Source organism: Leuciscus leuciscus, assembly GCF_965113295.1.
Source record: "Leuciscus leuciscus genome assembly, chromosome: 5".
Lineage (NCBI taxonomy): Eukaryota > Metazoa > Chordata > Actinopteri > Cypriniformes > Leuciscidae > Leuciscus > Leuciscus leuciscus.
This window is the reverse complement of record NC_138729.1, coordinates 44676799-44691254: the sequence shown is the minus strand read 5'-3', so window position 1 is coordinate 44691254 and position 14456 is coordinate 44676799. Positions and strand designations below refer to the sequence as shown.

The 14456-nt window shown below is 39.2% G+C and overlaps 1 protein-coding gene across 1 annotated transcript in view; it reads right to left on the bottom strand.

Annotated features, from left to right (window-relative positions):
* npffr1l2 (neuropeptide FF receptor 1 like 2) overlaps positions 1-14456 on the bottom strand; it is a 48642-nt gene that overhangs the window by 21202 nt on the left and 12984 nt on the right. Inside the window, exons 2-3 of the mRNA XM_082170347.1 lie at positions 4901-4988; positions 2706-3088 (exon numbers count right to left, since the gene is read on the bottom strand). Of these exons, the coding sequence (XP_082026473.1) occupies positions 2706-3054 (349 nt within the window). The 5' untranslated portion in view covers positions 3055-3088; positions 4901-4988. The remainder of the gene's footprint in view (positions 1-2705; positions 3089-4900; positions 4989-14456) is intronic.

Genomic DNA, 14456 nt, shown 5'->3' with positions numbered 1-14456 from the left:
GTCAAATCTGAGGAGGGAGGGTGAGGACTCTGGAGGAGGATGAGGAGCAAGCAGAATAAGACACCATTGAGATGATGACCTGGGAGGAGCCAGGGCAGAGACAGGAGGGACCAGAGCATAAATGGGAGGAGCAGGAGGATGAGTTCCAGATGGAACCAAGGGAGATTGCTGACTGGGGTAGATATGGTAGAGGTTGAGACCAAGGCGGAGCTGACGGTGGTGCCAAAAGTCTGGAGGGCCACGCTGGAGCTGCTGGCAAGTGTGACTGAGGTGGAGACTGTGGAATGAGGACAATGGTGGATCCGGAGGGAAGGAGGAGTAGATCCAGAGGGAGATACAGATGGGTCCGTGCAGCAGAGTGGAACAACTGGTGGAGCTGAAAGGTGACAGCGGAGACGAGGCAGATGAACTGGATGGCATTGGCAGTGGAGGAGGGAGAGGGAGGCTGAGCATCTGCAACGAAGGAGACTTGGTACTGGGCATAACCAGCGACAACTTGGAAATATCCAGTGATGACTGAAACAATGAGGAACTGGCTGGGAGTGGAGATGACTGAAGTACAACAAAAGCCAGCTCATCCAGCTCATTCAACTCATCATGTAATACATTAATCCAGCTCTGTTTAAATACTTCATCCTCAGCCGCAGGAGGGTGGGCAGGGCTCGTATTCAAGCCGACAAACTCCACTAAAATGCCATTCGATGACTGACGCTGTTGCCAGCAAACACACCTGGATTGACTCTGCATTGGACTCGGGCTCCGGCATGAAGACCGCCTCTGGCGATCGCTCTGGCTCAATCTTTGTGGCAGGCTGAGGTTCCGAGTCAATAAAACAAGACAGAGAGAGCTCGTACAAACACAATCCACGTAAAGTTAACACAAGACAATGAACTAAGCAGGGCTCGAGACTAACGGCGTCCTATCGTCCTGGGGACGATAGAAAATGTGTTTAGGACGAACTGAAATATTCTCCAGGACGCCTACAGGACGAAAGACATTTTTGTATGTGTGTTCATTTATTACTAGCCTATTAGGGTAACTTACTTAGAAAATGCCAAAATTAACCGACCAAGCGCTGACTACGACGGAGTGCGTCTTCTCATGCTGTTACTATAGTTACTATCACTGGCCGGCTACTCACCCGGAGACTTGTTTCGCGGTACATCTCACATGGCTTATTTTCACAGACGAAAACGAGACGATAACTAAATAAAAACTAGTTTTGAATGACAAAAACTATGACGAAAATCTATTGACATTTTCTTCAACGAATAAAAACTAGACAAAAATGTTAGATAGTGACGATTTGGGAAGCGATCCAGTCAGAACTGATGTCCTGCGTTTGTGCTAGATGCGCAAATTTGTACTGTAACGTGCTGATCTACCCAGCGGCACACGGGTTGACATGCGCTGCATGTCTCATAAAACGTTAAAAAATGTAAACGTCTGGGAGAATGAGTAGAGTAGACATATAGATCTGAATAAGAGAGGCGACGCAAGAAAAGAGCTCTATTCGGTACGGTTTTCTGTGCGCACACACCCGACCCGAAGCGTGCAGCCATAGACACCTATACAGCGCGCGAGGACTGAATTGAGCTCTCTTTCGTGTCTGAATGGACAAATACACACAACATTATGTCGAAATATCCGTTTTGGAGAGTATTCACGTAAACTATGTTGGTTATGTCTTAAACAGTTTTGAGTGTATCGGATGTGCATCAGTGCAATTGGATCCGCATGTCATTGGACATGAGCCGATGTCTTAAAGTGACAGTGGGTAATAAACCTAATGCGGTCTGTGTCCTTAATATTGATCAAGCAACAAAAGAAAAAGAGAAAAGCATTCACTGCTCGTTAATAGCTTTAATAAGGATTCATTATATTTAATTCATACAAATAAATATGTCTGCTGCTTGAAAGAATAAATAATGATTATATTTTTGAGATATGTAGTCACCAGTATTAATTTGTTATTGTTTAATCCAAAACTCAAAAACGTTTTGAACTGTATGTATTTTTCTCTTAATTTTCGAATGTAAAAAAAAAAAATTCTGCATTAACACAAAAAAGCATTTAACTCCTGTTATTTTTTATTAAATCTGTTTTTTACCTGTTTATAGATAACTACTTTGAATGGAGCTAAATAAATATAATAATATATATCATAAACATTTTAATGGTGTTTTTATTATGTGACTAACAACTATAGATGATAATAACAAAGTGCAGAAACAACATGTTTATTTTGGGACGGTTGACATTCACTTTAGGACGGTTCAAATTGTTTTTCAGGACGGTTCCAGGACGGAGGTGAAAAAAGTTAGTCTGGAGCCATGGAACTAAGGGAGAAATTTTGCTTTTTGTTCTACTGAGCCAAAGTCTAATAGCAAGAACTGACATATATACTGCAGCTAGTAAATGTCAGAATAGGTAAATGCTGTAGGAGTACATGCTGTAAGTGCTGTGGAATTGAGATACAACCCAGCATAATGCAGTGGAAAAGAGCTAACTGGCCTCAGGGTTCACTGCAGTAATAAGAGACTTGCTCAGTGGAGAAATGTTCAAAAAATGTGCTATATACAAAGCCATGAGTGGTGGAGAAATGTTTTTAGCTTAAGGAAGTGTTCAAGGCAAAAGACAGGATTAGGATTTGTTTTTTCTCTCTCTCCTTCACATGTTTGTGTCAGTGTATTGATGTGTTTTACCTGTAATGAGGTTGTCCACCAGGGTTGTTGGGATACAGAAGACGCCCACCAGAAGGTCACTAACGGCCAGGTTGAGGATGAAGAGGTTCGTGACCGTTCTCATCCGCCGGTTCTTCAGCACAATCAGACATACCAAGCCATTTCCCACCATGCACAACAGGAAGATGAAGAGGTAGGCTGCTGTCAGGGTGGCAGCCACAGACAGAGAGTGCTGGTAATATGGGTAGTAGGTGATACTGGTGTGGTTGGTGACATTACTGTGGTTTGCGTAAGCATTCAGGTGACTGCTGTTCAAATAGAGTGTGGAAAGCTCCTGCAACATCTCCACTTCTGCTAGCTCGTCCTCCATGCTGTCCTCTTGCTATGCTGGTTGCAGAAAGCACCTAGGGGTGAACAAATTGCACACACACCACAGTAGAGCCAATTCAAAACAGTAATGTCAATACAGAGACAATATTGACTTCTCATTGTAAAATGCATTCATGCAAAGAATTTGAGCACCAGAGAGCGTCAGGCTTTATGTGTAGTCAGTTTCAACAGGAAAGCTTGATGCATCTGATGCATGGCGTATGAATGCTTTCCAGCATCTTCAGATTGATCAACAGCCCTAGCTCTTATAGACTGTCATTGTACATTTTTATGCATAGTGAGTTTAGAACAAGACTACATTTGCATTTCTAGAAAATAAATTGCCAGAGCTCGCAAGGCTTTAAAAAATATGCATAAAAGAAAGTTTATATTGCTTTGGACCTTGGGATCTTATGCTTTCAAAGCTAGCTTCCCTGTTGAAAAATCCAGTCTAGGCCGGTTTATGCTGGTTAGTGTTGGTCTAGCTGGTCGACCAGCATATCCATGCTGTTCTCAAGCAAATAGGAGCTAGTGGAGCTGGTTCACCAGCATAGTCTTGCGGGTGTGAGTTGGCTAGCTGTCTGTGTCCTTTTTTTTTGTCTTTTTTTTTTTTTGTCTCCTTTTATCTTCTGTGATTCTGTTTGTTAACTGCAGATGTCATCACTAATGTTCAATCATCACTTGTAGAGTGAATCTACTTTATTTCACTAACTGCAACTTTGATTTCGTGTTACTTTTACTCTTTATAGATTGGGACCACTGATCTATATAATGTCATTCTATATAGATCAGTGATTGGGACCATATGAAAGCATCTGTTTAACACTTTACTGTGTACCAGTAACCAGCAATATGCGTTCTTCTTTATTAAATGATTTCTAAAAATGTATTTGGAAAATTGTCTAAATAACTACGAACACACACTAAGAAACATGTAACGCATATGCAAGTTTTGTTGTGGCCTTTTTGGAATCATATCAGCACCCCAAAGACAACATATGCTGGTTAACCCTACATTTAAATATTGTCTGTATGTTCAGCAGTTTGGGCTGAAATAATTTCAGAAATTGAATAGGATAAGGTTGAAGTACAAACCTCTAGCTAGAATGCTTAAGGAATATCAATAAAGTGCAGTCTTAAAGGGATAATTCTTCCAAAAATGAAAATTCTGTCATAATTTTTTCGCCCTTAAGTCTTTTCAAACCTGTCTATTTTAATTTTTTCTGCCAAAGACAAAATAAGATATTGATTGGGAACCCAAACTGTTTAGTTACAAACATTCTTTAAAATATCTTCTTTTGTGTTCCACAGATGAAAGAAAGCCATATAGGTTTGGAAAGACATGAGGGCGAGTAAATTATTTAACATTTTTGGTCGGACTTTCCTTTTAAATATGAACGCCTACAATATTGATCAGAGTGAAATAGTTTGTGTATTAATTATGATGGAGAAAAAATGTGTTGTTCTTTGTGCAGGTCTTTTTTTATTTTTTATTACAGGAATAGACACATACAGGCAGTAATATATATGTAACACAAAAGGACAACATTCTGAGGGAAAGTTAACTGGAAAGATGAAATTTAAATCCATGAACTTACAGCACTAATTGTTCTGTCTGTTGCCATTGCTTTTAAACTGATGTTTTAATGGGAGCTTTCACACAAGCTTGGGGCATAGATCAAAACAATTAAACATTACAATACAACATAATCATCTAACCACTGAACTGTAATTAATACTGTCCAACATAAAAAAATAAAAATTCTTTCAAAGACTTTGAGACCATGTATGTTCTTGTAATTAAACTCTTGTTCTACTGTGAATAAAATGGGAATGATACTACCCACGTGGTCTCAATTTCTCCAACCATTAAGGACCTCACAACAGTCTGATGGAGCTGGAGTTACATCCTGTGGTGCAAAGCTGTTGAGTTTGCTGCAAGTAATAAAACAATCGAGAGAGACATGCTGTGAAGTGAGGAAGTAAATATCCTCGGTATTCTGTATCAATCTATGTCTCAGCAAGAGCTGAGGAGTTTTCTTTGTGATTAAGGACACATGGTCCACAAGCGCACTGTAAATTACCAGGTAAGCATACTTATTACTTTCAGTTTAAATGGCAGAAGTATTCTGTCCTATCTCAGAACAAATACATTAAATATCCTCACAGCATGCACTGAATATGCTCTACTAATTAGAGAAAATGATGATTGGCTATTAAATGATGATTGGCTGTGACTGAGCTATAAATTGAATTGATCTGTCTTTTTTTTTAACAGAATCTGCCTTTCAAATGATGTTGCAATACAGATTCTATTAAGATTCAGTTGACTCTCCCCATCTGCTAGCCTAGAAATCTAGACGCACCCTAGTGGCTAAAATGTATTTTGCAGCCAGGGTAGTCTAGCAACTCTGTTGACTTTCGAGCTGGAAAAACCTAAATTGGGTCAGGCCAATCACGTCGTGTATAGAGTAGGCGGGGCGGGCTTAACATAATGGCGACAGAGTTGCGACGGTTCCCTGCTACTTGAAAACAAAGAAGAGCTGCTGCTGAAGAATAGTCTTTCGAATCGGCTTTGGCCACGACTCTTGAGGACTTGGAGTTAAGCTTTTCTTTGAGAAAAGAGCAAAGAACGGCACATAAATCATTCTTAAAAAGGAAGATGTGTTCGTACTTTTGCCGGCCAGATTCAAAAGTTGAATCTATTAACTGACGTTAGCTCCGCTGTTGGGAAAACGCTCTGGTTGGTTGAAGCGCTGTCCTATTGCGTGCAGAGGGAATTTGAAAGACAGCCGTTTATCCCGCCCCTCGGATTGAGCAGTGTCTGGTGAGTTGCCAGACCTAACATCTTGATGTAGGTCTGGCTTGCCAGGCTACCCATCTGCCCTTGTCCGAAGAGTTTTGATAGTTTTTACATTTGCATGTTGCATGTAATTATGCATAATGTATAGTTACTACAGTAACTACATGTAACAGGTGTAGCATGGACACTGTAAAATAAAGTGTCAACAGCAGTGATTTGCAATACAACTTCAACACAATAAGTACATTGTACTTATTTTTCGATGCAAGTTCATAGTTAAAGCTGCAGTCCGTAACTTTTTTGGGTTAGAAATGATCCAAAATGAATTTTTGGGCAAGTACATCACCAGCCAGTGTTTAAAACTATCTGCTTGCCTTAGCTCGATTCAAAACGGTAAACTTGAAGTAATGTTTTTAATTCCACTGGTGGATTTCCGTGGGAAATTCGAGCATGTCTTTGCGTCATTACGTCACATCTGCACATATAAAGAAGTCTCGGCTAGTGGTCTATGTTGCGTATGAGGATGTTGGAGGTGGAGATTTGCATTTTCGGACTGCAGCTTTAAAGACACCCTAATATAAAGTGTGTCCAACATATCTGGTTAGTGTTGTTTTTAATCTGTTCGGTGTAATTTTTTGGTTCACTGAATGAACACTGATTGTAAAGCGAACTTGTAATCTTGATATTATTCAACACCATTTTGATTAAATTTATAAGCCCCTAATTTGTACAGGAGAGGAACTGGGCCATGATGTCTGATGTATTATTATTATGAACAGCATGTGAGGTCATTGAATTATTTAGCAAAAGTTCACTATAGCAAGGCCAGAACTGACTGTTTATAAATAAATATGTGACCCTGAACCACAAAACCAGTCACATAGGTCACAATTTTGAAATTGAGATGTATACATCATACGAAAGCTGAATAAACAAGCTTTCCATTGATGTATGGTTTGTTAGGATAGGGCAATATTTGTCCGGGATACAACTATTTGAACATCTGGAATCTGAGGGTGCCAAAAAATCAAAACATTGAGAAAATCCCCTTTAAAGTTGTCCATTTATGCTTGCGATTATGCTGCATTCACTCACAAAAATAAATGTTATATATATTTATGGTAGGAAATTTACAAAATATCTTCATGAAACATGATCTTTACTTAATATCCTAATGATTTTTGGCATAAAAGAAAAATCGATAATTTTTACCCATACAATGTATTGTTGGCTATTGCCTCAAATATACCCGTGCGACTTGTGACTGGTTTTGTGGTCCAGGGTCACATATTATGATGAAGACCACTCTTTGACCTTTTCCTCACCAATAAGGTTTTATTTAGCTGAATGCAGTGTTACTACAGAGCTTCATATAATTTTAAGTTCCAGTTGATTAACAAAGACTCAACACAAAATGCGCACACCCAAAGGGCAAAAAGGGTAACACTTTACAATAACAGTACACAAATAATCATGTACTAATGCCTGAATTAATATTTACTTTAACATGAACTCATGATAAGTGAAGACATGAACTAATCATGAACCAATGAAGAGCTATCCTTAACTACAACAGGAGTCATAAGTATTCATGCATGAATAACAGCAGCCTTAACTACATGTTACATGTTTGATAGTTAATGCATTAATTAACATTTGGGGGTAAACTAAATCAATCATGACTCCTTCCTCCAGCAAGCCTGGGTTGCTCCCTGGCTCCTCCCACCACCTGCACCACCCTAGTTTCCTCAGTTGTCACATCTCCCTGATTCCTGCCTTCCACCAAAACATCCTTTCTTCGAACTGCTGGCACGAGGTTGCACCTTTCCGGGAGGGGGCTTAAAGGCGGCCGCACACCGGACGCGCAGCTCAGCGCCGCGTCGCGCCACGTCTAGGACAACTCTCACCTGAAAATCCGATAACATCAGCAATTTTCTGATTTCTGTAAATAAATATAAAACTAAATGTATATTGCAGCACATGGTGAAGTCCGTATATACATTAACTACGATTTGAGACACATAAATGTAAATTTAATATAAAACTATGTAAATGGCGCTCTGTGGCGCGGCTCTGTAACCCCTTTTGCCTCGATCTGGAGGATATCGCGGAGGTATAGAGCATCACAGTCCCGCCCACAGCCCGAGAGCGCTTCGGTGCCGGAAGTAAATTTCCCATTCATTTCTCCCATTGACGTTTTCGAAAATCCGTATCTAAAGAGTTTTAGAGCATGTCTGAGGATAACCAGCTACGGCTGAACTCATAGGCATACAACATATCATTTCGAGTGAAAAAACGGCGAGAAAATCCAAAAAAAGTCAAAGGTACAAGACTGTACATATTTTCATTTCAGAGCGAAGGAACTACTCATCCCATAAACCACCGCGCCTCACTGAAGTCGACTGAAGCCACAACCGCGAAAGAGCCTTTAGAGCGACTTTAAAATCTGACGACAGCCACGCGAACTTTTTCTTGTGCCGTTTATAGCAGTTCTTTCAGTAGTAATTGTGTAAATAGACTGGAAAGCATGGCTGGTGGTCCGCGGCTCACGGGTGCAGATCTGGCAGTTCGCGCGGCGTTCTGCTCATCAGTTTCAGCGGCCCACGGGCAGGTTGCTGACAAATGCCTCAACAATTTCCCACTTGTGATCCATGCTCATTTTATTCATGAAGTTATAGTTCATCCTTAATTTTAATAACATTTAATGTATTTTCTTAATAACAACAAGTGAAAATTAAAAAGTGAAGGTCAGCAAACCAGAAAGTGCATCATATTCAGTTTATTAACTTGCCATAAATTATTACACAAATGTTCAGTAAATGCATGAAGAGCTCTCTATGGCTCTGGGTATGCCTAAGCTAAATATTGTTTTGACAGTGGCATCATAAAATGCTTGATATGACTCATATACCCATGGGCGTCGGAAGAAAAAAAAAAGTGGGTGGGTCCTCCCCCAGAAAAATGTTACTGGAGTAAATACCATTTCATGTATTCTGGTGCCTTTTAATTAAAGTAAACTAAACTCCACTTCACGTCGGGCGGTTCTTTGCCTCCACGTCGTGCATTAAATGCACAGCTATCCGTGGATTATCCGGCTAATACCATGGGCATTTGCCAGCAGCAATGACAACTTAAAGCTGTTATTGATGTTTGCAACGCAATATTTGACTGGAAGGGTACAACGGGCGGTTACTTTCGTCAGTTGCGGCTCATTGAGAAATGTAATGTAGCGATTCAGCGGAAATGGAGTTTAATTTATTAGGGAATTCCTCAAGTGGAATGGATTTGACTGACGGCACTCTGAAGAGCGAACAGACAAATGCGCTGAATCAGAGACGGTAAAAGTAAATGGGTCCAATATCATTTGTCTTAAAAAGTGGGTGGGTCTTGTCCCACCCGTATACAATGGTTCCAACGCCCATGCTCATACCATAAATGAAGACTCCTCGGTTCAAATGTCACATCAGTGATACAGTGCAAAAAAACGCAACAGTTTTTTTTAATTTTTTTTTTTATCTTGAGTCTTCACGAACTTTCGCGGGGTTTACACGAGCTCCACCAATCAGATGCATCACTGTGGGATTGTGGGATTGTTTAGGATTGTGGGTAATGAAGTACTTCTCCAAGACATCGCGAATAAAAGGCATTTATCTCAAAACAAGGTTAGTGCCCCATGAACTTTTGGCGGTTATATGAGCATATACAATCGCTTAGTACAGCCGTAGCTGGTTTTAAGTCTACCATGTATGGTTACGTTTTTATGGCTTATACCCCAACTGTCAATGGAGAAATTGTATTGAATTTTTACTTCCGGCACCGGCTGTGGGCGGGACTGTGATGCCTATTGCTCCAAAAATGGTCACTGACACGCACGGGTATACCTCTTTCCGTCATGGCAATCTGTCGCGCTGGTCGTGTTTGACCATTTGTTTGTCGGACGTAGCAACAGTAACTAAGGGGGGCGGGGCTCGGCGAAAGGCACACCAGAAGAGAAATGAAATGACACACCGTGGCTAATGAAATGGAAGTCTCGCACATTCACAGAATAGCTTACTCCTGCGTTAAAAAAATAAGGACTTTCTTTAAAAAAAAGTAAAAAACTGATTTTAAAACTAGGGGTTGATATACTGAAAATAATTAGGTTAAATATTTTAAGTGGGATACCGATGGTTATGTTTAGGGTTTTATAGCATTAGCATTAGATTACATTGATCTCACCTAAATGTTTTCTCACTTATTGAATTTGTGTTTTTACAGTGGGGTAATTTTTTTTGCTTAAGAGTTTAGGTGTATTCTGCTAGTCCAAACTGGTCTGCTGTAAAGCCCCCCTGAATGTTGAACCTTTTCCTGTGGTTACTTGGGGTGGAGGAGCTGAAGTTCTTGGAAGTACAATGAATAAATAAGCAGAATCTTGTGGGTATTGTTGGCATCTCATTTAATAAGATCCATTGTCTTGATCACCGTTCGTAAATTCAGTTGCTCTGGTCTGCCCTTAAAACCGAGGTGCAGCTGTTGCGAGCAAAATGGTGTGCTCTGAGCAATCATCAAGTACAGCAAATGTGTTCAAAACTTTGTGCTAGTGATGGATGGTAACCTTAACAACTTTCAGGAACATTTTCCCACTGCAGCGAGGTTGGTCTAAGTAAAGAGTTTTTGTGTTGAAGTTGTATTGCTCTCACTGATAACCTCACCTTTCCTTTGGTTGATGTCGTGGATTATGGAGGGGTATTGGGTTTGGTAAAGGTGGCAAGGCCTCTTTAGGTCACAGTCTTTGGCCATTGGCCAAGTCTTTGGCCATGCACCATTTATTGTCTTTGATCCAGCCAACCATTTGTTCTTTGGTTAATGCTGTAAATGTGGTACACTGGCTGAGGTGAAGTTCGGTACAGATGGCTTTGGGCTTGGTAGGTACTTGGTAGGATGAACTGCCTTGGGTTTGGTTAGTGGTTCTATAACCTGTCTTTGTTTGCTTTGGTTTGTTTGCTTGGTCCCCGAAGTGCTGCCCTTTGATCTTCGCTGCATCTTTGACCCTCGCTTTGTGGCTCTGGGTCAAATTCCATACAGTTGGCTTCTAGCTGCAGCCAATCTGCAAACTCGAAGAGGGAGAACTTAGTTGCCATTAGCATATGCACTTTGTGGGTGTGTGTGTGTGGTTTTTAATCATTTACACACACAGCTCTGGCAGGAATTAGGAGGAAACAACACACGAACCATCTCTCTATGCTTGAGCAAAAACTAAACTAAAAGTTATATTTGCATAGTCAACCGACAATGCTGTGGTTTGATTGGCTGTCTGTTCGTGTGATCGGGGCATGAACACTATGTAGACTCCTGTCCAGCAGATGACGCAGCTGACCTCCTCTTCAACATGAAGTTGGGAAGGTTACTTTTAAAATGTATTTCGCTACATATAACAAAATACATGCTTTAAAAAGAAATGTATAACATATTTCGTTAGATTACTCAAGTTTAGTAACCTAATCTAAGACATGTCTAATCTTAAGGTATGTTACACAAAGGAGCATATTAACTTGATGTCTTATTTTTATGTTTACCACTTCTAAATATCTACCAGTCATCAGATTTGGTCTTCCTCTGCATTTTATTTCAGTTTATATCAGTTTTCCACAGCATTTCTAGAGTAAAACAATCATTTAAATGCACCAATCAAAATAAATTCAATATTAATTAAATGCAATAAAGACCAATGTAATTTTAATGCGATATAAGAATATACTCAAAGTGCTTATCATTCATAGCGTTTTTCAAATTTGAGTAAACAGCTACTTGAATTTGCAGTAGAAAAAAGAAGTAGAAATTAAAGCAAGTATTATATTCACTTTTACTCTTACATTTTTTAATATTTACGTTTACTCTCCAACTTGAGCCCAATAAGGGCGATTGTAGCAAGAGAGTGTGCTCAAAAGTAGCCCTGGCTGACTAAATAGTCATTCTACCGGAGCACTTGAAGGCAGGGTGGTGTTGTATTTCAAGAAGAGGGATTTAATGATTGGACAGAGCTTCAATGAATCTAAAGTCTTGCATGGATCTTGGAGATAGTTCCGTATTTCATCTTCTGCTTCGGTGCTTGTCATCTCTGTATTCTCAAAAGAGAATAAGCAGAAGGCACAATGTCCAGAAGAGCAGCCTCTTACACCTTTATCCTTCTCATATTTTCCCTCTCATCAGCAGGAAGCCACCACTAATTTAAGTGTGTGACCGTCTAAGTGTGGCCGAACTGCACCCTCAATAAACTGCATTTCTCAAAGAGTACACAGCAGTTCTGAAACCTCTATGCAAACTTGACAGTCAAGGGTGTGTTTCCCCCAAAAGCAACTATGGACGCAAGTTCTGTCATTACCAATAGAGTTCAATGGAAATTACAACCAAAGTTAGCTGACGATGCTTTTGGGAAACACACCCCAGATATATCAGATATGTGAATAAATCATTCACACTGGTTTTGTAAACCAAAACAAATGATTAATTGAAAAGATCAACTCAAAATAATCAATTTGTTCTCGAACTTGCATAAACGTGCCAAGATGATCTATATACCTGAACATTTTTAAAGCACTCAGAGAATCAATATTTGGCTCGTTGGTTAAAAATTCCCAAACAGTTTATATTACTATTAAATGAAACAAATGAGATTAAAATTCAAAGTAATCACTTTGATCATCCAAAATACTTTTCGGATGTAACTGTAATTTGATTATCATCTATTTAAAATGTAACTATAATGAAATACTTACTCATATTTAGTTTTTTAAATACGTAACGTCGTTACTCCCCAACCCTGTTTATAACACCATATTGCCCTTACAGTCACCATTAAATCAAAATCGACAATTCCTGTTTTTGTACTGAATATTACAATATTTGTTATAAAGGATTTATCTGGTCAAGTAATTTTTCAAAAATGCACGTGCCCTCGTTATCCTTAATCAAAATAACATCACCTCCCTCTTGCAGTGACATCTCTTCTCTTCTCTGATGACGGGTTTACTGGCACGAAGGCGGGACAACCTGTCACTCACAGGAGATCGACCAATAGCAAACCACAACCATCCAATCAATTCACAATAGACAAAATCAAGTTCCACCCTATATTTTCTCTTCTAGTTCAAGTAGCCGTTTCACTTGGATATACGTCACAACAGGGAAGAAACGACTATTGAATCTTCCGTTTCATCCCGACATTAAATGTAGTTTTGTTCGTAGCTTTTTCTGCATGTGCAGCCTCCAGTGTACTTCAGCTAGTGTATGTGTATGTCATACAATTTCTTGTTATATTTTTGTACTGTTGATTATTTTCTCATTTAAACTAGACAGAGGACACTTGGAATCCATTGCTTTCAGTCGCAGAATGTAACTGGAAAAACACACGAGTTTGTGAAAGTAATCTCTGTTACATACCAGAAATTGATGCATGTATATTTTTGCTGCAACAACATGTTATTAATAGAAAAATCTTACTTTTCCCAAGTTCACTAACAGGTTTTAATGTGGATGTCTTTGTGCATTAATTTAGCTAAATCTCTCATTTGAGATCAGGGTTTCATTCTGCACAAACAGAAGCTTCAGGTGTTCTTTGTTATGATGCCCCATATATTGCTTTTAGAGGGTAAGGATAAGACATTCATTGCAATCTTTAAGTGCACATCCATCACAAGATCAGTAAACATGCTTTAAAGAATAATATTATTCCATCCAACTTAATCAAAGGCTGAAATTGAAGGCTTTTTTAAAATCAAGCACAAGCTACAACACTGAAGCTTGTCTTCTTTTCTTGTTAGGTGTACAAATTTCTAAATGTTTTGAAATCTGCCTGACCCCTGCTTTTTATGTTTCTAGAAGCTTGAAAGCTCCGGTCCCCAATTCAATGTAACTGCATGACAAAGAGTGAACAGAATATTTTTCAAAACATCTCCTTTTGTGTTTCACAGAAGAATGACAATTTGGCAAACATGAGGATGAGTAAATATTCACTTTTGGAACATATCCTTTAAAAATGAACAAAATTGCTATATGTGTTTTCACCAGTGGTCATGCACAGCTTGACCTTAGTTCAAGGTAAAACTAAAACTATAATGTAATAAAAATTGGATTCATGGGTTGACTAATGCTGCCTCTTATATGTTGGACAGAGCCATTCGCATACCACCAATTACTTCCATAGCCATGGAAGGAAAGAGTTGTGTTTTACGTAATTCATTCTCTGCATTTTGTAAGTATTTTGTTTCACAAAAATGGCAACACCAGTGCTTTTGCATGGTCAAACGTTTGTGTGGTGGTAAATTAATATAATGTCTAATATCTAAAACTTATTACATCTGTTGTTTTATAAATTCCAACTAATTAGCAGAGTACATGTTTTTCAAATGATTTGCATTTACATTAAGCAATAATAAATACCAACTGTCATATGTTTGTTGATAAAACACTAGGCCTACATTTTATTTGTTTCATTTCAGCAATTAAAGTAGGCTAATTAAAATCAACTAACTTTTTTTTTTTTTACCCCACAAGGCAAGTCCTCAGTACCCACTTAGTATAGCTCACAGTTCAAGGTTCAGTGAGTTGGTTGACTCAAGTTG